Source organism: Lonchura striata, chromosome 13 (assembly GCF_046129695.1).
Source record: "Lonchura striata isolate bLonStr1 chromosome 13, bLonStr1.mat, whole genome shotgun sequence".
Classification (NCBI taxonomy): Eukaryota; Metazoa; Chordata; class Aves; order Passeriformes; family Estrildidae; genus Lonchura; species Lonchura striata.
The window spans coordinates 20,701,702-20,727,214 of NC_134615.1; the positions used below are offsets into that span (position 1 = coordinate 20,701,702).

General features: G+C 46.1%; 1 protein-coding gene across 1 annotated transcript; it reads left to right on the forward strand.

The window, feature by feature from the left end:
- Positions 1-1,063: 1,063 nt before the first annotated feature.
- CRISPLD2 (cysteine rich secretory protein LCCL domain containing 2) lies at positions 1,064-24,919 on the forward strand. Its single transcript, XM_021541047.3, has 14 exons — positions 1,064-1,306; positions 6,600-6,718; positions 8,765-8,897; positions 8,997-9,112; positions 10,423-10,523; positions 11,691-11,849; positions 13,116-13,176; positions 13,850-13,916; positions 14,868-14,998; positions 15,155-15,198; positions 16,080-16,152; positions 16,822-16,897; positions 21,491-21,624; positions 23,552-24,919. Exons 1-14 carry the CDS (start codon positions 1,064-1,066, stop codon positions 23,604-23,606), a joined length of 1,512 nt encoding a protein of 503 aa, XP_021396722.1. The 3' UTR covers positions 23,607-24,919.
- Positions 24,920-25,513: the final 594 nt, after the last annotated feature.

Here is a 25,513-nt window from a genome sequence, read left to right on the forward strand (position 1 = left end):
CATCCCCGGCGCCGCTCCCGCCCGCTAGCGGGGCCCCGCCGCGACACTTCCCAAAATCTGCGGCTCCCACACGGCCCGCCAGCTGCTCGGAGCAGCCTCAGGAGCAGCTCTTGCTGCTGCCCGGGGGTTTTACTTTCTCCTTTATTCGTAAAAGAGTGAATCTCGGCGTCAGCAGCTGCTCTTTCACAGAATAACGGGGTTGGAAGAGACCTCTGAGATCATCAAGTCCAACCTATGCCCTAACACCTCAACCAGACCATAGCACCAAGTGCCACGTCCAGTTTTTTATTAAACACATCCAGTGATGGTGATTCTACCACCTCCCTGGGAAGACACTTCCAGTACTTTACTATTCTCTCAGTGAAAAAATTTTTCCTAATATCCAACCTAAACCTTCCCTGATGTAGCTGAGGCTGTGTCCTTTTGTTCTGTCAGTGCTGCAGGTGGAATAGATCAACCCAACCTGTCTGCACCTCCTTCAGGAGCTGTGGAGAGCAATGAGGTCACCTCTAACCCTCCTCTTCTCCAGGCTGAATAACCCCAGCTCCTTCAAACGTTCCTCACAGTCCAAGCCCCTCACCACCTTGTTGCCTCCTCTGGATGCACTCAAGCATCTCAACATCCTTCTTAAACTGAGGGGCCCAGAGCTGGCTGGATAGCTCCAAGTGTCTCCCTGTGATGGGATGGAGCTGGGGTTACTCAGAGCTGCTGGGCCTCGCAGGGTGGTAGCTCCACCAGGGATGCAGAAGGTATCTCCTGCATGCCTGGGAAGGGTTCACTCCCAAATCAGCATCAGTGGAATGCCCAGGTGTAATAAACTGAGCCTCCACCTCCTGTGGTGCTGTTTGGGTCACCCTGTCTTTGGGGTGAGCAGTAACTTTAAGCACCACTCTTTTCCAAGCTCAAATCTGGGCTGTGTGACCTCCTTGTTGGGGGACAAATGCACTGAGAGCTCCTGTGGCACTGCTGACTGCTTGTTTCCCCCCAAATTCCAGATCTGCACTGAGCCACGGGAGTCCCTGCACGAAAACCCATCACCTTCATCTCTGCTTCTGCTGGCAGCATGAATCCTGCCCTGCCTTGGATCATTCCTCTTGGATGTGTGCTGCTGCTGACAAAGGCAGCTGAGTGCTTCATCTTGCCCAACTCGAGTCACCTGGAGAACATCCTGAGTAAATATCAGGATGGGGAAGCTCACTCCAGGTCCAAGAGAGCCATTCTATTCTCAGACAGACAGGAGATACTGATGCTCCACAACAAATTGAGAGGTCAGGTGTATCCAGTGGCCTCTAACATGGAATACATGGTGAGTCTAGAGCCTGATACATTACTTTATTACTACTTTTTTTTTTTTTTTCCTAACTGTATTTAAATTTTCCTTGTGGTGCGAGAGGTGTGGTGAATTTCCTCCGAAATAAGTTTCCCTCAAGAGATTTTCTGAAGACTTTCATTCCAGAATGAAGGATGCTTTAGATCAGTGGCCTGTTTTGGTTGGAAAGGGCTGCTGATGGGTCATCCAGTCCATCCTCTGCATAGTTTCAGAACTGGTTCCATTATTCATAAAGGAGCATCTGGCCCAGCCCTGGATGCATCTCCGGTGATGGCAATTCCCCAGCCTGCCTCAGCAGGTTCTTCCATTACCTTCAAGCCATAAAAACAACATTTTTCCCCCAGTGTTTAACCCCTGCTCTCCCTGTGAAAGCTTTCAGGCTGCTGTGTGGGGACACCACAGTCTGCTCAGGGAATCCTCTGGCGGTTTTTGGGTGCTGGAGGTGGCGCCTGCCCTGAGTCACACACTGATCACCTGAGCTCAGCAAAGTGAGCCAAACCTCCACGATGCTCCTGGGAATCTGTGCAGGACCACAGGGAAACGGGGCCTGAGGAATGTGGCTCCATCTGCAAAGCACTGGAAATAGCTGGAAAGGCTTTGGGAGTTCCTGGGTGGATGGGTCAGTGCTGTTGGGTTTTGTAGTTCAGGAAACCAAAATACAAGTTTGATCAATGTATCCTCCCACTTCAGAGGGAGAACTTAAAACTTGAAGGAGTATGAAATATGACTTTGCCACCAACAATTCACATTAATTATTTTTTTACCTGATACCAGAGACTCTACTTTGAGCTATTTTTGCCATGCCATCAAAATATTACAGGGCCACAAAATGATGTAGGCAAATAATTGCTTTTTGTGTGCCTTTTCCCAGTGTGCAAATACAGTTCTGATCAAAACTAGTCTGACTTCAGCCGTGTGCTCCTGCTGACGGATCAAATGATGGATGACTTGTTCAGTCTGTGTTTGAAAGGGTAAAAGAAGAGTACATTTCAATGTAATATAAAATTGTTTGCCAGCTGTGCTGAAGTGAGGGCTGCGAATGGAAAATCCTGCCTTTTGTGAGTGCAGGGAGAAAGGAAAGGGAAGGGAGGGCAGGGGATGCTGAGGAAGGACAGCTGTCCCTTAGTCCGTCCACACCAGCTGGGTTTTGGTCCCGCTTTTTGCCAGAAATCCTGTGCCTTTCTAAGAACCAGGGATTGCATCCCTTTCTCAGCCTCTCTCGTGCTATCCTGCAGGGAAGCACTGCCAGAAGAGGCGACTCGATGGCTTTGCAGAGGGTAAACACAAAGCATGAGCAGGCCCAAGGTGTTTGGGTTGGCCATGGGGCCGGCAGAGCCGCCGATGCCCGCGGCCCGGCCGCTGTTTGCGCTCGCGGCGCGGTTGCACTTCTGTGTTTGCCTTTGCTCTGGGAGCTTTTCTAGTGGTTTTTATGGGTGATGGAGGGCAAATGAAAGGGCCTTATGTGCTCTGAAGAAAGGAGCTGAGTATGAGATGGTGCTGCTTGGAAGGGCTATAATCAGCCTTTCATGTGCTGGTGTTTACCCAGTATGACTTGGAAATGCCGTCTATATGCTGAACGGGAATTTCTCTTTAATCCTTTGTCCTGCAGAGGACATTTCTCATTTGGACTCGTTTAAGAGGATGGTCTGTCTTTAGAACCATGGATAAACTTTCCTCTTTCCCTTTGGTGCCGGAGTGGAGCGCCACTGGAGATCTGCTGGGATAATTTGTGGATGAGTGGGTAGAGCTTGTTCTTGCCCATCAACCTCCAAATGCTCCCTTGTGCAAATCCTTTCTCCCAGCTCCATATCTGATGTATTTAAGTGGTCTAACAGGGAAATGGCACCTAATATATTCCAGGAAAGGGACATATTTAACTGCTACTGGAGGAGCTTCAGTTGTTGGACACTGTTAATAAGAAAGCAAGAGCACAGTGAGTCCTATGACTTATCTGGAGATCAAAAGAATTCTTATATACATACGGGATAAAGGCAAAGTGGACTGAAAAATGAAGAAAGAAACAGTTTAACTGCTGGATCTGTGTAATTAATTGAAAGCTGGCACAGGTATTCAGTGCTAATGGAAAACGAATGAGTAGGGCACAACTTCCTGACAAAGCTGGGCCAGTTCAAAATTACCTTAACCCCTCTACCAGCTCCATGACTGACACTTCCAGAGTGCATTTGGACTGTTTAACAGAGGTGGATGGGTGCCAAGGCCAAAACAAACTCCTTGTTAACAGTCCCAGAGTAAAAAGGACATAACGGACCCAGAGGGAAAAGGACATAATAGATCCTAAGGCATGGTGACCTTTTAAGATGGCTTAGTCAGATGCTTTCAGCAGTGATGAAAGGCAGAAATCTTTCCTCTTGCGGCGGCCTCCGAGACAGCTGGATAAAGCAAAATTGTTCTCAGTGCAGATTGCTGGAAGGAAAATAGTTTGTTTTCATGTATAAGGTATGCATCCTTCCTCTCAACTGTAGGGTGGTGGCTTTCCCTGTCAGGATGGGATAGTGTTTCTGTGGGGGTTAGCAAAAAGCATCTCCAGATCTCTGCCAGGACATGTCAGTCCTGGAGTTTGATGGCACTTTTAGAAGGAAGCTGCCAGTATTGCAGAAAGTCTGAGCTGGGGAGGAAAATGAATGAGTAACCTGATCACTGCAATTCAGGTGTCTGGCTTTGGGCTCTCAGGCTCCTTAGCCAGAGGGAGCAGACTCCTTGTGGGATGCGTTATTAAATCTGGACCTACAAGTTGTGGTTTGGTGTCTGTATACCATGCATATATTTTACATGTACAGTGTCTATTCCACTTTGAAAGGCCATTAGAAATTTGCAGGAGTAAAAAAACGAGAGTCCATGTGCTAACCCACTTGGAATCACACACACCCAAAAAATTTTCAACCTCTGCTTCTGAAGGAAGCTGAGCACAGGCTTGTTGCCCTTCTGGCTTCAGTCATCTTCCTAGATGCTGCTTTGAGTATTGGCATAAAGAATTCTTGCAAGTATAGCTGGGAAAGTCTGAAATCTCTTTTTTCCCGTGATGTTTATTGCTGTGAAATAATTCCACTTTCGCATCTGAGAAACAAGAGGCAAAGAACTGCTCTAATTTAGACGGGATGGCTTTGCAATCTGATGCCTGCAGAAAGGAGCTTCTCTCCTCATGCAGCAGAAAGCCGTGCAGAGATGGAGCTGCTTCCTAATTACCTGTTAAGTGTCTTTTGTCCGAGTTCATTTATTTTATCCCTAGGCATCAAAGGGAGATACAATGCGTACGCTGGCATTAATTCCCATTTAATTACTCAGGATGTCTCTGCATTAAATTAGGAGATTTGGAACATCTCCACCTCCGGAGCTGCAGGGAATGAAGCTGGGTAGGAAGCCTGAGGAGCTCGGAGTGCAGAACATCTTGGGAGAGTTTCTGTGGCTTTTGTGCTGGATGGGAGGGCAGCTGTGGCCGGTCGCTGCTGAGCCCACAAAGTGGGAAACCACAAAAAGCTGTGTCTGGGCACTGCTGCAAGAGGCTGCCTGAGCAGAGGGTTGGAGATGTGTGGTGGGTCTGATCCCATCACTTCCAAGGAGCTGGAGGGCTGGGAAGGAAAATGGTTTTGCTCCCTGTGTCAGAGCTGTGTTCACACGGGGTTTGCAGGCTGGATTTGCTTGGTCACTGCTCAGTCCAAAGCTGAGCTGGTGAGCTTGGGCAGCTCTGGGATGCTGCTGGAATCTGGGCTGCCGAGAGTGCTCCATGGTAAGCTGTTCTGGGAGGCCTGGGCTGTGAGCTCATGAGATGAGGTCATGTTTGCCTCACTGAGCTAGTGGAGACAAACCAAGTTCCAGGAGACACTGCATTTTCCTGTTGTGTTACCCAGGGATGCACAGTCCTTCCCCATCCCAGCTACAACTGCCCCAGGCTGTGTGCAGATATGCTCAGGATGATCACTGGATGGTTTGTAAGTGTGTTTGAGAGCCTGGATGCCCTGCAGCCCTCCAGGCTCTGACAGGTCCTTTGAAATGTCTGAGATCAGAAGTTGCCTTTCTTCTGGAGGAGACAGGACTTGGAAAGAGCAGCTGGTTGTGATGGTAAATGTCCAACGAGGACAGTCTCGTGCTGGCATGTGGATGGGCTGGATACACATTACAAGACCTCTCTTCTCTTTGGTTTTATTTGTAGGAATGTGCGGTAATATTTTAATCCCAACGAATTATCCTCTGAGGGCTGTTCTGAATAGAGCAGCTGTCAGTAATTACACAATGAATTCAGGGCACTAGCTGCTGGGCCCAGCGAGTCTGGCCTTTAGAACAAATACTCTCCTGGGCAGCAGAGCCAGCAGAGCTGCTTTCCTGTTTGCCTTTGTGTCATGTTGGAGCTCTCCTTTGGCTCACAACTGCGTGACATTCGATGAGGAGTGATCTCACCCCAGCATCCTGCCCTCAGTGGGAGCAGAAATGGGATTTGTCACTTCTAACATGATGCCTGCTTCAGTGAGAGTGGAAAAAGCTTTAAAAACCCTGGGACATTGCCACCTCGGATGTATTTGACTGGACCCACTGGTGGACTCTCATTTATTCTGGAAGGAGAAGGGGAGCTGAGACTGAGAGCCTCAGACTCCTTGATTAAGAGGTTGGATCAAAGATCTCCAGCTGTGTGGTGGTGGAGGTAGTGGAGCTCTCCACTCCAACAGCTCTCCACTGCTGGAGTTCTCCTTGGTGGGAAAGCCTGGAGACACCCCAACAGTAAGGACAATGGGTGAAAAATCATACTGGAATACATCAAAGCACCGAGATACGTCAGAACCCTTGCAGGACTCAGAAATATGTGTCATGTTGGAGATCATGGGATCTCAGAAATGTGTGTCATGTTGGAGATCATGGGATCTCCAACCTCGAATTTTAATTTTTAATTTTTTAGAACACACTAGAAAAACAACTGCCAAGAATATCGTGTGGTTTAGGGTGGATGGTCTGGATGTGTTCCTGAGGTCTTCCCACGTGTGTTTATGTGTTTTCTGGTGACATGAGTGAAGCATTTCCTCAGAAGCATGGCATCAGCTGGGGAAAATCATAGACACTTTAGTGCCCTGGACTTTCATGGCAGTGTTGAGAAACGTGATTTTAGCAGAGAAACGTGGTGGCTTCACCAGAACAAGCCAGAAATTGTGGGGATGATCTGTTCATTAGTCTTTCTCCACTAATTGCTGCTGGTTTAATCTCCTGATCTAGCGAGTTTGAGATGAAAAGCTGACCTGTTCTTTTCTCTCCCCACACCCTGAAGACCTGGGACGAGGAGCTGGAGCGCTCAGCACACGCTTGGGCTCAGCAGTGCATCTGGGACCATGGGCCCAGCGACCTCATCAGGTCGATTGGGCAGAACCTGGCGGTTCACTGGGGCAGGTAAGGCTTGGGGTGCCACAGGATCATTGCAAAGGGTGGTTTATGGGTCCTTCTTTAGAGACAGCTGGAAAGATTGGCTCTGGTGCTTGGTGGAGCACTGGGGAGACGGTAGAAAAGCTGGGGGACATTAATTGTCATGACTTGGGATGGTCATTGTGGTAAGTCACCTGCCACTGAGACTTCCCAAGAAACCAGAGCTGATTTGGGCTCCTCCATCCATCTGGATCTCAGGGTAGCACCTCTGGAGTGACAAAAGTCACTCCTCCTTGGGGAGAACAGCTACAGAGGTCTGAACCCTCCTAAATGTGCTGCTTCAGGGCAGGTTCTGGCATCACACAGCCGAAGGCTGAAGTTTCTCAGGAGCAATGTCTGGATTCAGCTCAGAATTTGTGTCTCGGTTCAGTTCAGAACTGAATTATCTCTCGCTGTGTTTTCCATAAATATTTATCTGGCTCCTGATTTTTCTTTACTGAAAACACTTTGTAGGGTTTTTTTTTTTTAAATTCCTTGGACAAGCTGTTAAACTAGAGTCATTAACCCAGTTAGGAAAGCTGACATGAAGGCTTCCAAAGGGATTTTCCTTTCCATCTCAAGATGAAATTTGTTTATTGTTAAGCCCCTGTTTTTAAGCTTGTTATAGGTTAAACCTGCTTTGCACAGCAAACATTTTGTACTTGCTCAGAAGCCCTGAGCTTTTTTCCCACATTTCCTGGGTGGAAGTCCAGTTATCTTTGTTGTAAATCAGGTAGAACTTGGTGGAAAGCAAAGGAAATTTGCTGGTGTGAAATTAGCCGGATGTAAAAATTTGGCTGATTTTAATGTTTGGAAGGTAGAGTGGTTAATTCATTGGAAACAAAAATCATAATATTGTGCTGTTCTTGGCTGTCCTACAAGTGCTCAGGATGGCCATGGGTTCCTGATGGAGAAAGATCCAATCTTGGTCCCTGAGAGGAAAGAAAAATCAGATTTATCTCAGCTTTTTCAGGAATGGGCCATAACTTGATTGCCTCCATTTCCTCTCCTGTAAAATAGGATTCGGAAAGTATTTGCTTCATGACATCATGAGATGGATGTTTTTAAAATACTTCTAATGAGTGATTTTTAATGAAAAGTTGGCTGAAAGGATAAGCTCCAGTTGGTAATGATATCATTTGGAATTGTGGCAGCTTGCTTCGTACGAGCTGTTGAAAGCAATCAAAAAGCAGTGGGTTTGGTACTGTTTGCAGATCTGTTTGCTCACTGTGTGTAAAGTGTGTGTGAGTTTCTACAGGCAGTTTTGACACTGTTTGTGCTCCCCCAAACAGCACAAGCAGCATCAGCACTGCCTCAGATTGTGGTACTGAGGCAGAGGTTAAACACAGGGTACAGGGGAAAATTGCTGCCAAAATGATGTAGGATAGGAGTGCAGTGCACCAGCTACTCCACACCAGCTCCTGGTGGGATGTGAGTGAGGAAAAGCCCACTCACTTTCAGAGATCTTACAGTCTGGCTGCGAGTTAACTTCCAGATTTAGCAAATTGCCCCGTGGTAAAATAGGTACATGATGGCTTTTGGTTTAAGATGTTTGGCAAAGCCTAACATCTGTTTACTTTCAAAACAAAACTTTCTGCCAAACTAGAAGTTATTTTGTAGTTGAGTTGAAAAGTGAGAGGGCGTTTCAGGTCGGCAGCACTTGAGGATCTTGTCAAACCTATAAATAATAGAGTCAGGTCAGGCTGTGAATCTGAGGGAAAAAATCATAGAAACACACAACGGTTTGGGTTGGAAGGGACCTCAAAGATCTTTCCAGTTCCAACTCCCCTGCCATGGGTAGGAACACCGTCCACTGTCCCAGGCTGCTCCCAGCCCTGTCCAGCCTGGCCTGGGACATTCCAGGGATCCAGGGGCAGCCACAGCTGCTCTGGGCACCTGTGCCAGGGCCTGCCCACCCTCCCAGGGAACAATTCCTTCCCAAATCCCATCTAACCCATCATCTTTAACATTTTAAAACCAATTTGAAAACTTCTACCAGAGCATCCTGATTCCAGCTGCCTTTCCCCCGCCCAGGTATCGATCTCCAGCGTTCCACGTGCAGTCCTGGTATGATGAAGTGAAAGATTACACGTTCCCATACCCCCACGAGTGCAACCCGTGGTGCCCAGAGAGGTGTACAGGTGCCATGTGCACACATTACACCCAGGTAAAGGACTCCAAGGGGTCTGTGCCCACACTCCCCACACCCCCCTATGTCTGGATCGGGGTAATTTGGTGATTGGCAATAACTGCATTTCCCTTACAGATAGTCTGGGCCACGACCAACAGGATTGGCTGTGCTGTGAATGTCTGCAAGCAGATGAATGTGTGGGGAGAGATCTGGGAGAACGCTGTCTACCTAGTCTGCAACTACTCCCCCAAGTAAGGCAGAGCAGCTGGGCTCTCTCCAGCTCTCCCAAAACTGGCAGAGTGCTTACCTAGCTCTGGGGAAGAGATTTCGGGCAGTCTAGACTGGTGGTTGTGGCTTTAAATTTTTTCTTTAGACAGCAGCGCAGGGCTGGTTCAAAACTACAGAGCCTGGAAAACTGAATGAGAGGCTGGGGCCAGGCTGGAGCTTTGATGTTCCTGCCACGGGAAGGGAAAGGAGGAGCAGGAGATGGCTGGGATGGAGCTGGCGTGTGCTGCTGAGCAAGGCTTGCTCTGCTGTCAGAGGGTGGGAAGGGATGGGGTGGTGGTGAATGCCAAAAAAACCCTGAAATAACTGCAGCAGTCAAGATTTCACTAGCTCGACGGTTTGATTAAATTTCAAAATGAAAATCATATTTCTTGCCTACTACATCCAGGAGAAGTTTACGACCTGGCAATGGCAGTTAAGATTTTCTGGTTTAATGGCTAATAGGAGAAACATTCTCACTCCAAGCCCTTGGCAATTTAAAACTTCAAAACAAAATAAAATAGGGAAATCGCTCTATGCAAAAGGAGTGGCTTGGGGAGCACCTGACTTCAGGGGATCACAGTGCAGAATAATGCAAAGGAAAAAGAAGTGTGGGGCTGCAGCTGTCGTGTCCCAGGCAGAGCTCTCTGGGTGGGTTCTCTAAGCCCCTCTCCCCACGTCAGATGAGCACATTTTGCTCCTGGTTTGGGTGGATTTAACAACCTGCTCCTCCTGAGGAATAACAGCATCTCCCACAGAGCCCCCACAGCAGGCTGGGAGATTTACACATCATCCATTCAGAGCTGCTGGATGGAAAAATACTCTATTTCTGCAGTTTCTGCTTAATCTTTTCTCTCTGGCATCGGTGCACATTGTCCTCATGTAGCCTTATAGGTGGAGACAGCTGAAAGAGCATAACCCAGGAGTTTATAGCACAGCTTAACTCCGTCTCCTTCAACTTCCCCATCCCCTAAAACTTGCAGGAGAGAAAGCCAAAACTAGCTGTTGTTTCTGGGGAGTTTCTCCAGCAAAATCCAGTAATCCATTTATTTATTTCTGTTTATATAAGACCCAGGTGTTTATATTGGAATGTAATTTAAAAGCGATACGGCACACGATTTAAGCAAACCCCTAAAAAATGTCATTTTAGAGATGGAGCGAGGAGGAGCATCTTTCCTACATGGCTTGTTGTTTAGTCTTTATTTAGTTGCTCGAGGCCAGGATGATGTTTCTGGGTTTGGAGGCTTGGAAGGGTGTTTGTGTGTCTGATGGGTGCTCATTTCTCCTGTGCTCCCAGGGGCAACTGGATCGGAGAAGCTCCGTACAAGACCGGCCGTCCCTGCTCCGAGTGCCCGCCGAGCTACGGGGGGAGCTGCCAGAACAACCTCTGCTACAAAGGTACCTGCTGGGGGCTTGGGCACCTCTGGGGTGGGGGACAAGGCTGGAGCAAACATCTGGAAGCTTCTAATTGGAGCCAGTCATGGCTTCGTGCCCCTTTTAATTAGCTATCCTCAATATCCCAACGTTGGGACACGTGGGAAATCGTCAGCCACTGGAAGCAAGAATCCCTGAGCTGCTGAAAATCTGGGGCTGGGATTCAGCACGTTTTCCTGGGGAAAACAGAGAGCTTGGATGGGGAGAAGCAGCTCTGAGCTTCCATGGGTTTGGCCCGGGAGCTGCAGGGGGTTTTGAGCGCCGGCGGGTTGCGGGCAGGAGCGATCCCATCCTGGTGGGGTTTTCTGGGGAAGGGAATGTTCTCCAGAGCCTGGCAGAGGCATCGTGGGTGGGCAGAGCTTGGCCACCTGCCCTGCTCCTTCAGGGGCCACAGATGGAGCCCCTGCTCCCTCCCCACCTTTCAGGGTGGGGGATTCAAGGAATGGTTTTCAGGGATGCAAAATGAGCGTAGCCATTTGTGTCCCTTGGAGGAGAGGAGGGGGATCCTGAAGGTTTTTTCCTGATCTGTGGAAAGTTTTAGGAAGAAAGGCCAATAGGATGAAATGTATTATTAGGGTGAGCCCTCCAGTGCAGCAGTGCTACCCCCAGCATCCAGGATCTCCTGGGGTCATTTCTCTCCTCCCAGGAGTTTTGCTTCCCAGAGGGCTGGGCTCTTTGAAAACAGGGAGATTCCCTGGAGACTTGCCCAGGATGCAGAGGCTTATTTTGCTGCCACCATGCATTTCTCATTTTTTATCTTGTGGGGTTTGATGGAGGACCTCAGGGTGCAGGTGGGAGAAAGGAGGGAATATGAGCCCTTCAGCAAATTTATTTTCCACCAGAGGGAAGAGCTCAGTGGGAAACAGAGGAAGGAATATCAGCTCCTTTTTTCACTAATTAATGGGGATACCTTCAAATCTTTATTGTGAGATGCTGTAAATGCTGCTTCATGTGCAGGGGAGCAGGAGTGTCCTGGCAATATCCCTGTGCTGCCTCCAATGGGCATTTTTGATCTCCCAGCTGTTCAAAAGGAGATCCTTGTCCAGCTAATCATCCCCACCAAACATGAACCTGATTTGCCCACCAGTGTGAGCACGCTGTGATATGTTTTTAATCTCCTCTTCTACCAAGATCACCGTTATGAAGATCCCATCCTTGCCGAGACAGACGAGACCAACGAGGTGGAGATTCCGCAGGTGGCGGAGCAGAAGCCGGTGCAGTTCCACCTTCCAGAAAACAAACCCAGCAAAACCATCAAGTCCAAGAAAATCACCCCAGAATCCTACATGAGTAAGGCACAGCCTTTCTCTTTTTCAGCCCCTATGGGTTTTGAAGCACCTCTGTGGGGAAAGGTGTGGGAAGTGATGAGGAGGCTCTGGGATGAAGAAACTGGGAAGATGTTTGAGAGGAGGAAAGGTGATCTCTGTGAAAATTCACTGTGTGAAAATTTCAGTTGTGCAGAAAGCTGCTAGAAGTGGTGAGCAAAGATCTGCAAAGGTTCTGTGCTTGTTTCAGTCACTTCATAGAATCCCACCAATGGTTTGGTTTGGAAGGGACCTCAAAGCTCATCCAATCCCACCCCTGCCATGGCAGAGACACTTCCACTCTCCCAGGGTGCTCCAAGTCCCAGTGTCCAACCTGGGCATTCCAGGGATCCAGGGGCAGCCACAGCTTCTCTGGGCACCTGTGCCAGGGCCTGCCCACCCTCCAGGGAGGAATTCCTTCCCAAAATCCCATCTAAATGCACCCTCTGGCAGTGGGAGCCATTCCCTGTGTCCCATCCCTCCATCCTTGTCCCCAGTCCCTCTCCAGCTCTCCTGGAGCCCCTTCAGGCCCTGGCAGGGCTCTGAGCTCTCCCTGGAGCTGCTCCTCTCCAGGTGGGCACCCCCAGCTCTGCCAGCCTGGCTCCAGCTCTCAGAGCATCTCCGTGACCTCCTCTGACTGACTCCAGCAGTCCATGTCCTCCTTATCTCAATTAAATATCAAAAGTCCCCTTAATCAGTAATAAATTTAGGAAATACTGGTTTTATTTCTCCTTTAAAAAGCTCTATACTCAGCGCTTACCCTTCTTCACAGCTTTTCTGGGGTTTATGGCTCGTTTCCTCCTTATTTCTTGTTCAGGAATATTTCTGAAGTTATTTGTGGAGCTGCTGGTACTTCCTGAGTTGTTTTCCAACCGCTGTTAATTAAAAGACAGTTATTGAGAAAACAAGGTGGGGCAAGCCAGCGGGTCCTTTTCAAGTTTATCTGCCAGCATCTGGAGAGTCTGTAATTAAAAGGAGAATGAGAGCTCTGACTGCAGACCTCGGGCTGTAAATCAAAGCCTTCAGCTGTCAGCTGCATCTTCCTGGCTAATATTCCAAAGACACCTGTCTCAGGTGAAGGGCTAAAGAGGCACCAGCTGCTCCAGGCTGGATAAAATCAGATTTTATCTTGCTGCACCGAAGGCCTCCAGGAAAGATGTCTGGAGGTTACTCATTGCTTTAGCTCAAGAGCAGGCTGAGCAATTTCCTTTTAAAAAAAATGTATTTATTAGATTTTTTTTTTTCTCCCCAGCACAAGTCATTACCTGTGAAACCAAGATGAGAGACAAGTGCAGAGGCTCAACGTGCAACAGGTAGGATTTTGTTGATACTTCTTGGAGTGCTGAGGGAAAAAGTAAACAAATGTTTACTTTTTATTATTCAATATTTTAAATAAATATTTATGTTTTACTGCTAAATATTATTCAGTTCTTGCAAACACAGGATAGGTTGCATTATATATTTTTGGGGCCCCCCGGGTAGATCTCTTTGGGAAAAGCTCCAAAACCCAACAAAAAATCCCCAAAATTTCTATTAATTCAAGCCTTCAGCCAAGCCTGGCAATAAGGTGATTTGGATGATTTTATTCAGCCATGATAACCCAGAGTTTCAGGTGTCCAAAATAATTTAATACATTTCAGCAGAGTCATTTTTCGAGCCTTTTTCATGCATTCCACTGCTGTCCAAGCCAGACCAATAATTCATGACTTATCCCTCCCAGCCAGTCAAGAACTTCTGGTTAAGGTTTCTGCAGAGAACAGGACAGTTTATCACTTGGAGAAAAACCAAATCCACAGAACCTAAATATTGGTCAGGCTCTTAAGGAGGGTGGAGCAACTGTTTTAAAAAAGTAGCTGTTTTGCAATCTTGTTTTTAAAACGGGAGAACTATGTGAAATGAATGGAATGGCTATTAAATGAAATAGAGTCAAAGTCTGTTTTTCTTGAATTGTTTTTCGCCACCCTCAAAGATAAATATCTTTCCTAGGTATTTGTGCCCAGCTGGCTGCTTGTACAGTAAGGGAAAGATCTTTGGAACATTTTATTACGAAAGTGTAAGTACCTTTTAATAACTCCTGGATGTAATTTGTGGGAGTCAGTGGGAATGACAGAAATGGGAAATGCCAGCCATTCTGGTGTAATTTGGCTTTTCATGTTCCCTGGCTGTGCTGCTGTAAAATGGTGCTAATAAAGGTTATCTGCATTTTCCTCATCTTGGTGTGGAAAAAAAGGGACAGACTCTGGGAAGGCAAAGTGGTTCCAGACGTGATTTTGTCAGGAATTAATGAGGACACCCAAGGAAAGTGAGAGATAAGCTCCTACAAACATCTCTTTACTCCTGTGGGCAGCTGTCATCTGAACAGAGACTTTATATAAAAAAAATACTGTTAAATTTTTTAACTAAATAATATTTTGGGCTGATTTTCTTGATCTTAAAATAGTAAGATAATTTATAAATAAAGCATGGCACCATTTTCCCATCAAAACTACTTTTTGGGGTGAAGGGAGTTGGAAGATAAAAAGGTTTTTCTGGGTAAAATCAGGTTTTCTTTCCCTGTTCCAAGTGTTGGTGCGTGACTGCATCACTCCTGATGTGTCTTTGCCCTGGAAATTCTGTAATTGCAGACACCCAACCCCTCCAAGTGGCGTCAGCAGAAATATTTTGGGTTTGAATATTTTGTCGAGAACTGGAAACATTTCAGACTGGTCTCTCACTTCCAACGCTGCTTTTCCTCTAAATTGTATTTAAATGTATGGTTTTGTTATTGAAAAAAAAAGCTTGCCGTTCAACCAGGCAGTGCTTAAAATAATAGTAATAAAAGAATCTGTATTGGGAGAGGAAGATTTAACAACCAGATTCCAAAGGAGTGTGCTCAGCTTATTTTCCACTTGGTGCTCTGGTGGTGGTTTCATTTCTTCTCTGTTTTTCACGTAGCACTTGGGCAGCGTTGCTCTGTGAGTTTTATCTGATTTATTTCCCACCCCATCTATTTATCTCCCGTCAGTCCTCCAGCATATGTCGTGCTGCAATCCATTATGGAATCCTGGACAACAAAGGAGGGCTGGTGGATATCACGAGGAGAGGGAGGACACCTGCTTTTGTGAAGTCCACCAGGAACGGTGTGGAGTCATTCAGGTACTGCCCTCACCAAAATCTGTTGGTATCAGCTTTAAATACAAGCAGATGTTCAGTCATCTTTGTTGCTCTCATGTAGACACAACTGTCCAAATAATTCTACTCTGCTTATTTTTTTTAATAGTTTTTTTTTTTGTTTGTTTGCTTGTTTTACAGGAAAAGCAAACCTTCAAATGCATTCATGGTTTCCAAAGTCACAAGTAAGTTTTAAATGTTGAGGGGAAAATATATTGTTGCTGGGGTTTTGTGGGGTACTTGAAAACATCATTCCTTTCGGGGCTCTTTTTCATTTTCAGTGGCTGTGTCAAATGGTTCTGTGCCACAGCCAAGCCCTGGAGTGGTGGTCTAGGGTGATCAGAGCCTTAGAGTGACTGCCCACCCACCGTGGGCAATTCCACCATCACCCACCTCATTTTCCTGGGGGCATCTAAGAGGAAGGTAGAGAAACAGGTGAAAATGGGCCAATTCCAGCAGCATCTCCTGCTGATGGATCATGGTGGCGTCCAGACTTCAGCTGCTGATAGTGGAGGGATGGGAGTTGAGCCATCCATCTCTGAAAGGCTCAGTCAAGTGTCAACACTTACAAAAAAAGAAAAAAATATAGTGGCTAATGTCCTAGTGCAGTAATGTAATGAAAAACACAATACATGTGAAATTAGTTTTTAACACTGCGTCATCACATTTCTGATGGGCATTTAAATAAACACTGCTCTACTTTTTAAACAATTTCCACTTTCTGAATGTCTTTGAAAAATTCCTCCAACACAGAATCGTCCTTTTGATTAGATCCACCTGAGAACTGTAGGTGTCAGGATATTTGGGCTCCACATCTGGAGCTGTAGCAAACCCACGTGCTGTGGATCAGCTGCTTGTCTCTTTTGAAAGCTGTGACATTTTAAGGCCACTCTGTAGTGTGGTTGTAGGATTCCTGCTGGAGAGCTGGCCAGCCCATCCTGGGATCCTGCTGCTCTCAGTTGGACAAGGGTCTCACCAAATGCATTGTGTGGCTCTGACTTGTGTTTTCTGCAGCAGACTGAGATTTTGGGTCTAATAATTTGCCTTTCCATGTTTATCTTGGCAGCACAGACTCTGGATTGTTACACCACAGTAGCTGAACTGTGCCACTTCAAAAAGCCAGCGAGCCACTGCCCAAGGTAGCACAAATCTGTTGGGTTTAAAACCTCTGTCCCAAGGGAGGGGCATCTTAACAGAGGTGCTGAGGCCCCTGAATTTGAGGGCTGGTGGGAGAAGGGCTGATCATACTGGTTGAACTGGAGGAGGGAGCTGGGAATGACGTGTTTCCCCCTGTCCCCATGCTTTTCTTGGCATCACTGTAGAAAATTCACTTTATGTTTTTGGATGGCTTCAGTTACGTATCAGCCAGACTGCACAATCCTGTCCCAGCACACTCTCACCTTTGAGCACACTCTTTGTTTTTTACTTCTGCATTTTCTGGGTTTTGGATGTGGTTTTCCTTTCCACCTTAAAACATGGAGGAAATTTGTTCTGGAAACTGTGCAGGAGTAAGTGATAGGGCAGGGGGGCAGAAACACTTGCAGAGATTTATGTGCACAGAATTGACCAAAAATACAGATGGTACCCCTTGAAAGGGCCATAAAAGCCCAATCCCTCTTCTACTGGTCCAAACCCCTCTATCTGCAGTTCTGCAGCAACAACCAAATGTCATCTGAGGGGAGCAAATAATCAAATTCACTGTTGTCACCTGCAGACCAGATGCAGGCACTTGAAATCTCCCAGGAATGCAGCTCACCTTCCTGTCCAGCCCTGCTCTGGAGAATAAATCTGCATACATTGTTTTCCAGGATTTACTGCCCAGCCCACTGTAAGGACGAGCCGTCGTACTGGGCGCCGGTGTTTGGCACCAACGTTTACGCGGATGTGAGTACAAACCTCTCCCTGCGTGTCCTGGCTCTCCTGTCCCAGAGCTGGGCTCACTCTGGGGTTTAAGGGGAGAAATTCAATCTATCTTGTGGTTATTCCACGTGGGGATGGGTAAAAGATGGGCTTGGGGAGCCCTTTTGGTCTCCAACACTGATTTATTCTGAAGGATTTGGGTGTGTCACTCCACAACTCCTTGAGTTGTGGCCACTGGGTTTGGTGTCCCCATCCACTCTCCAGCACTGACTCCTTCCTAGAGATTTGGTCCTGTCCATTAACCCCCCCAAGCCTCTGGGCTCTGGCTGTGAAATTATGGCTGTGCTCGTTTACCTTTGTAAAGCATTTTGGGATTTATAGATGAGCACCAAAGGGCGTTTATTCCATCCTGTCACACTACAGAATTGACAGAAAAAGACCTCTCTTGCTTTTCCTCCTCTTTCTGGGAGATGAGCAGCTTCTGAGCAGCCAGGACAGAGCACAGAGCAGTGGAAAGAAAGAAAGTGTGTGAGCTGGTTTTATGGGTTTGTTTTTCTGAGCTTTGCTCAAGGGGATGAGCAGAGACTTGATGCTTAAACTAGGCAGAGTAATTTTCTTGAAATCTCTTAGTATTAGGCCTCTAAAAACTGGTTCTCAATGCTTTTCTATTTGTGGGTGTCTGGTTATTTTGGTTTCTTTCCTCATTTTGTGTTTTCCATCAGGGGCTGTGTTCAGGAATGCCAGCTCCCTGGTTGCCCTGTAGCCTGCAGGATTATGGCTTTGAAAGCCTGGGAAAAGCAGTCAGCAGATTGTGGAGCCCTGGCTTCAGGTCACCGTGGAGCTCTGCAGACTGCTGAAGAAAATCCATCCTGCAGGAATCATACAGTAGTTTGGAGAAGCAATTTTGAAAGCAGTTTAAAAAACAAAACAAAAACCCACACTATTTTTAATTTTGTTCCAGACCAATTTTTTTGAAGGTAGAGCTGCGCAAACAGGTTATCCTGGACTAGCTCACAGGCAATTCCATGGGGCAGCTGCCTCCCTGCAGTACCTGCCTCCTGCATGCTCCCACCTGCAGGAAATGGGAAATAGTTTTCTCTTTTTTACAGAGGACAAACCTCCCTCAGATCACCCCTGTGATTACAAAGGAATTAGGTGAGGAGCAGCATCCCAGGCTGGCATTGCACTGACGCAAAAGGATTAGTGTCCTGTAATGAACCCATTTCCTACTGTCCCTCCTGGGTATTGTTTCATAAACGGGGGCATGGATGGTGGAGAAAAACAAAAAGCAATAGCAATAAAAAAGCATTTGGCCCCTTTCTCGGGGGTTTGGTTAACCTTTTTTTGGGCTACTGTGCTAGCAGGGCGATGTGGAGGTGCCAGGAACGCATTGAGGTTGGTGGCAAAGCAGGTGAAACAAAGAATTTGGGGTGACTCTGAGTGGCACTGCAAAGGGAGAGGTGGGGATGCTGGGAATGCTCAGAATGGGAAGTTGAGAAGAGAAATGACCACACCACTCAAGGATAATTTGGGGAAAGATTTCTCCCAGGGAGAAAGGCCCATGCAGGGTGTGTGTCAGGCATGTTCTTCTCTCTCTCAGGATTTTTTCATAGAGGAGAACAGAGGGAAGAAAGAGAAAACAATTTCTATTTATGCTCCTTGTTTTTCCCATGTAGGTGATTTTTCCCTTGGGGTGATTACTTGATTAGATTCTAGTGAAGATTGTTTGAGCCTAATGGCCAATCAGCTCCACCTGTATCTAGACTCTTGCAAGAGGGTCACTAGTTGTTAGTTAGATATAGTAATTTAAAAAAGTAAGTATATAGTTTTAGTATCTCTTTTAAATAGTATATTAATGTATTATGGCTATGATAAAGAAATCATTCAACCTTCTAAAAAAATAAATCCTAAAAAAAAAACCCATAACTGCCACAAGGGTGCTGGGAATTAACCCAAGCCCACTGCCTAGGAATAATTAAAGGAAGCAATGAGCTGGATGAGACAAGTGCTGGTCTTCTGGGAGGGCTTTGGGATCCAACTTCATGTCTTGTGTGGCACCTTCATGGCCCTAGGGCACCTGGGCTCCACATGAGTTTCCTTAAATAAGCTGTCTAAAAGACAAAGAAGCATTTAGCCCCATTTCCAGTCTGCACTTTGCTGTAAAAAGCAGTTCAGGGGATTGTTCATGGGGAAATTAGTAAGACTGTGGAACAGGGATGTAGAAGAGACTTGGATTTTGGGGTAAATGAATAAAATGCAAGAATTATGTGATGGTAAAAGTGGACAGGCCTAGTTCTGTGATGATCATAGAGCCATGGAATGGTTTGGATTGGAAAGGACTTCAAAGCTCATCCAGTTCCACCCCCTGCCAAGGACAGGGACATTTTCCATAGACTGGGGTGCTCCAAGCCCTGTCCAACCTGGCCTTGATGCTGGAGCTGTGGGAACAGCCAGGGATCTTTATGAAGGTTGTAAAAGAGCTTTTGACTTCCATGAGACTCTGTCATTTGTCACTCTGCCTGGCTCCTGGTGTGACAGAATCCTGCAGGGGAAACCCATCCCCATCCCTGCCCAGGAGCCCTGTGGAGCCAGGAAAAAGCAACTTCCCCACCTTTGAGATAAGGTTTTACCCACAGTTGTGCAGTGATGGATGGATGGATGGATGGATGGATGGATGGATGGATGGATGGATGGATGGCCTGCATAGAGGCAGGAGTTTGTCACCAGAGCAAATTGAGTTGGGAGTCAGCTCCCAGGAGATCTGAACTTAGTGATTAAACCAGCCACACTAATGAGGAAATTCTGGGTGATTAAGTTCATAGTCAGACAATACTGTTAATGACACACTACAAAGTGTGTTGTCATTTTATGATGTGTGCCCTGAGGCTTGTTTCATCAAGAATTGGTCTCAGAGCATCCCTAGGGGCTTCACTGTGGAAAAGTGTTGTATTGTCCACACTGCTGTACTCCTGGACCTGGAAGGGAAGGCTTTATTCTTGTAATAGCCCATCTTCCAAAAGCTCTGAAGTCAATTAATCAAAGCACAGCCCAGCCGGGAACATGAGAGGGCTGCAATCCAACAGAGTGATAAGAGGAGGTTTGAGGTAAATCTGTTGGTCAAAGCTTTGAGTGAGCGTCGGAACAGCAAGTCCTGGAAAAAAAAAAAAAAACAGGAATGCTTTGAAAAGAACATTGTTCAGGACATCTCCCAGCGGAGAATGTTGCAAATTGATCCAGGACAGTTTAATTTTATGAGCCAGATTTAGATTTATAGATTTCCCACCACACATTAGGGAAAATTCACTGCATATCTTCCAAACACAGCATTCCCTTGCTCCCTTGACCATATATAGAAGAAAAATACCAAACTGGCACTCCAAACTCTGAGGGCTGCCAAGAGATAGGCCATCCAAAGTGATAAATATATAGGGGACAAGGCAGAGCTGCCATATATGGCTGTGGCAGGGGAGCAGCATGGGCTGTATCGTACGTATGCAAGGGGAACTTGGCACTGGTTTTGTGGTACTTGGATTTTTAGCAATCGGGGCATTTCTGGGGTTGGGATTTTCACCTGCTGCAGTTTGCTGAGCAGAGTTGGTTTTTCCTTTCTGTTCTTCCAGCTTGCTGTGTGTAAACCTTGCAGAGAGCTGATAGCCAAGTTTACACTATCCCTCAGCCTTCTCAGCTTTTGCTCCCTTTTCCTGGATGCTTTGGGGGCTTAGTCATCAGTTGTTACTGGTTTGTGTTCCTCCAGCTCTTCTGACTCTGCACATCTGGGATGTGCAATTGAGAAACTTCAATCTTTCCAGAAGTGTAATCTCCCTCCACATTTGGTGGTGTTTTATGAGGTAAAGCCCATCCAAAAACTACACCAGACAAAGGGGACAGCCCTTCTGTCTTTCCTAGAAAGAAGGATGTGAAGTATCCCAGATAATTAGTGATCATTTACCATAATTCAGGAGAAGCATTTCCTTTCCAAGCAACTTTGGAGAACCCCAAAAAAAGTTATTAACCTGTGCTGTCAGTAACACAGAGTTTCACCTCGGAGGTTTCTCTGGTGCAGTCCCAATAGGCACTGGGTGGAAAGTTGTCCTCAATTCAGTCTTGGCCCTGGATAAGATTAAGTGTGGCTTTAGACTGGACATTGGGAAGGAATTGTTCCCTGTGAGGGTGGGCAGGCCCTGGCACAGGTGCCCAGAGCAGTTGTGGCTGCTCCTGGATCCCTGGCAGTGCCCAAGGCCAGGCTGGACAGGGCTTGGAGCAACCTAGGACAGTGGAAGGTGTCCTTGCCCATGGCAGGGGTGGCACTGGAAAGATCTTTGAGATCCCTTCCAACCCAAACCATTCTGTGATTCTGTGATGAACTCACAGGTGCAGCTCCAGCTCAGAATGATGGAAAGTCTGCTTGCTCTCTGTGGTGATGGTGCATCTTCTTTCATCCAGGGATTATGTCACACCTGCAAGATCTAGTCCATAGTTTGTCCAAAAGAAGGACAAAACTGTTTCATAATTGTTTCTTTGTCTATTCCCTGTTTCTCTTGGTGTTGATGGAATTGCTAAGTCTTCATATATAAAATACAGACAGTGCATAAGTCAAAATAATTAAATATTTTTCAGAGCTCCAGTATCTGCAAAACTGCAGTGCACGCAGGGGTCATTTCAGATGAGAGAGGAGGCTTTGTGGACGTGATGCCTGTAGAAAAGAAGAAAACCTACGTTGGCTCCTTAAGGAACGGCGTCCAGTCAGAGAGGTGGGATTTCCTTCCTTTGCACTTCCCTCTCCTGTTCCACAGTGGGTTCAGCTGCCTGGGAGAGTCAGCAGGGATCAGCTCGACAGGCTGGTGGCTTCCCAGTGTCACTGTGAGCTGTGACACCCAAACAAATGGAGCGTGTTGTCCTGCTCTTCCCTTCTCCCAGCCCGGAGCTGCGCTCAGGCTGCTGAAATGTTGTCAAACCCTGTTAGATTTCTTACAGCACAAGCCCATGGGAATCCATTTTGCTGTGTGTTTAACACATCAGGAGATAAGCACAGGTATTTTCAGTTTTCAGCCCGGGTCATGATTTGGGGTTTGTTATTTGGATTTCCATTCAATTCTGGAGTGTGGGACTCATTTTTATTTATTGATTCATGTCCTCTATTCTCTTTGAAATAAGTAAATTAAACCCTTGAAACATGATCAAACACTTTTTGAAGATGAATTTGCCACCCTTGAAGGTTTTTTTTGGTAATTTCTCTTGGGCCAACCATGCGGGTTTCGGTGACCAATTACAAATCTGTGCTTCCAACATCCTTCACCTCCTCAAGATCACAACAATCCAGTCACAGCTCATCCAGTCCTTCCAAATTTGAGACTTCTCTTTCAATCAGTTATGTATTTTTTTCAGATATTGGTGTGATGGCACTCATTTCTCAGGGCTATCTTCACAAGAATAGAATTTCCCACACTTAGGGGGGTTTTTGGTCACTGCTAACTCTGTCTGCTCTGTGCAATTCTTATTTTTTAAAGATAATAAGGAATTCTCTCAAGTTTGCTGGTTTTGTTCTAATAATGGATATTCCAGCATGCTTTAGAGCATCTCAGGAAATAAAACCAGACTAAGACAGGAAAGCTATAGCTGTTAAGTATGGGGGTTTTAATATAGATTAAAGGATCAGTATTTTCCAATTGGATAACCTGCATTTAGGTGAAAAACCTCCTGTTCCTTTGTTTTGTTTTGTTTTGTTTTCTATCTCAGACTTGCTTTGACTTATATTTTATACTAAAAGACAACTTTTAATTGGGATGGCAAACTGTGCCCTAGTTAAGAATAAATCCCACAACTCTCAGGGATGTGCAATGTGAGCAGCCAGTGCTGATCTGAGGGGTGAGGGAAACCAGAAACCTTCTCACAGCAGGGATGAAGATTTGGAAAATGTTATTTACACTCTGCAGTAAGGAGCAGCTCCATGCTGTGAGATCCACCAGGCAGTGAAAGAGCTTTTCCAAGACTAAGGTGAACCTGTACCCTTTAGGACACTGGAAAGAACCTTGGGTAAAGATACACACCCAAACAGGTATGGGAAAAGATTGCCTTGAGGATTTACTAGGTCCTCACTCATGTTGCAATGTGTTTTTTTGTGGGAAGATGGAATTTTGTATTTTTCCTGTTTTTTTTCAGTGCTGTAGGACCTGGGAATAGAAACATCCCCTTTCCCCTGCACACAGCCACCCCAAGCAGCTTGGAGTCTGCAGATAGAAAAGGAATATCCACATTTATTGTCATTTAACATGGGCTGATCTGGCCGTTCCCACTCCCAGCACTAGGAGCCCAGCAAGACAGGCCCTGGGAACCTGCCAATTTATCTGACAACTGTTTTTTAAGGAAAACATATTCCTCTTTATGCCTGAATCTCTGCACGAGGGAGCACAGTGTTCCTTGGATAAAAGCAAGGATTGTAAGAGAGTCTGTTGTCTTCCAGCTCCTTTTCTTGGCATTAGCACTACAGATTTGGATTGAAAATGTAAAAAAAAAAGGTGCAACCATGGATTTGTGCCACTTCTTTTTCATCCTTTATCTTCCTCCTACTCCTGGTAGGAAAGAGATAGAAGCAATTCAGAGCTGCCTGTTTGGGTTCTGCGGTGTCTTCACTCGGTTCATCCCATGTTTGTTTTCTTTTCCTCTTTTCTTTGTCTCCAGCTTGAAGAATCCTTCAGATGGGAACGCCTTCCGAATCTTTGCTGTGAAGCAGTAAACCCCCAGGGAAGGTGCAGGTTTCTTTGGGAGAGCTCTCTCTGCTGATCTCCAGAGATGCCAAAGCTCCTCTGAACGGCATCAGCTCTGCCCGTACCCTCCTCGCCGATCTCCTTCAGGGAATTCCAAAAGAAAAGGGGGGAAAAAAAAAACCAAACCAAAAAACCCCAAAAAAAGACCCCAGGTTCTGACTCAGCTGTTGGCATCTCATCGCACCCGTGCAGCGTTGTATCTTTTTGTCTCGTGTCTTTGTTTCTCTAGGGGCATTCAGCGACCATAAACTGTTCTAAGTTTCATTTTACCAGAGGTGTTGCTACGCAGGATGGCAGTGGCTCCATGAGCAGCAGATTCAGGGATCTCAGCCTGGCCCTGGATGGTGTTTTTAGGGTGTGAAGCTTCTCCTGAGATGGGTGTGAGGATGAGCAGACTCGGGAGTGAGCGGCTGTCCAGCCGCTGGACACGTTGAAATGAGAAACTCATTGAAAAATTGCATCGTTGGGGGAGAGGATGGGCTTTGACAGAGTGATTTTGTGTATGTTGCAAAAAAATGTTGGTTTCTGTGCAAAAAAAGGATAAAAAGTGGTGTTTTCCCACTGAGGTGACGTGCAGCAGCACTGCTGTGTGAGGCTGCTGGGTACCTCGAATGATGGGGTTTGGGGATGTTCTTGGCAGCCAAAATTGAGGTTTTGTGGGCCTGGAGCAGGGTGTAAAAAGGTGGCAGAGATCCTCCCTGCAGAAAATGAGGCCACCAGTTCATCCAAAGAGCAGGTTTGGTGTTTGCTGGTCAAACACTCCCAGGTATTTTGCAAGTCTGGCAATCTCTGAGCAGTCAGAGAATTGGGGCTCCTGTGCTGGCACATCTCATCCTATACTCCATGCCATAATTCAGTTAAAGGCAGTGTATTGGTTTTTACAGCAGTGCTGGTTGTTTTATAGTAGTTGAGTAGTGAAAAAAATAATCTTATTTCTGCTAGGAATGGTTGCATCTGTAAAAAGCAGGTTCACTTTCCCTTTGTGAAGCTCCTCGTGGTGTGTGCAGTTTTGAGACTTTAAAGATGCAGCATAAATTGGGGTAATTATTTTTTCCAGGAATTTCCAATTGTGAAGACCAATAGATCCCCACTTTCATTGCAAATGCTGTACCCATGAGCATTTGATATCCAGGATGGTAGGTTTTGCAAAACTCATAAGGTGTTGTAATGGTGTTAATTCCATATTTTGATATTTTTGTCTTGACGTGTACCAAAATGCATTTCAAAGCCAAGAGAAGGGCTCAGCATGGGCTGCTTTTTTAAGGCAGGAGGATATTCTCTGCTGCATATTGGAAATGAATTTTTATGATTGGTCTAAACACAAATCTGGTGGGTTTTGATACACACACATCCAATAGCTTCATCAGTCATGAGAAGACAAAGCCAAGAGTGGTTCTTCAGTTTTTGTAAATGCACAGTCCTTCCGTTCAATAACTGAATTGTAATATTGGATAACAAATGGGAAAATATTTCCCTCTGTTTGGCAGATGTTTCACAGCTGCTCTTTTGCCCAGAACATGTTTGGTTTAATCTAGACAGATATAAGAGACATCTCATCAAACTCTTTCAAAACACAGACCAAAAGCATTTATATGATTAAATGCTTCTTTAATTCTGTAAACGCCATGAAATCAGCAAGGAAATGACATTTAAATGACATTTATCGCTCAGTTTGTCCCACCACTGGGATTTATTTCTCCATAAAATCTGAATTTGGAGAGAAACCTTTTGTAAAACCTGAAATTGGAGCTGCTTTTCACTGTCTCCAAAAACACTGCACAGAAAAGCTGCTTTTGGGGCGGATAGAGAGAGGTGACCCTCCGTGTCATCTTTGTTTATGTAGTATTGTCGTCCAAGGTGTACAGTATTGACTTTA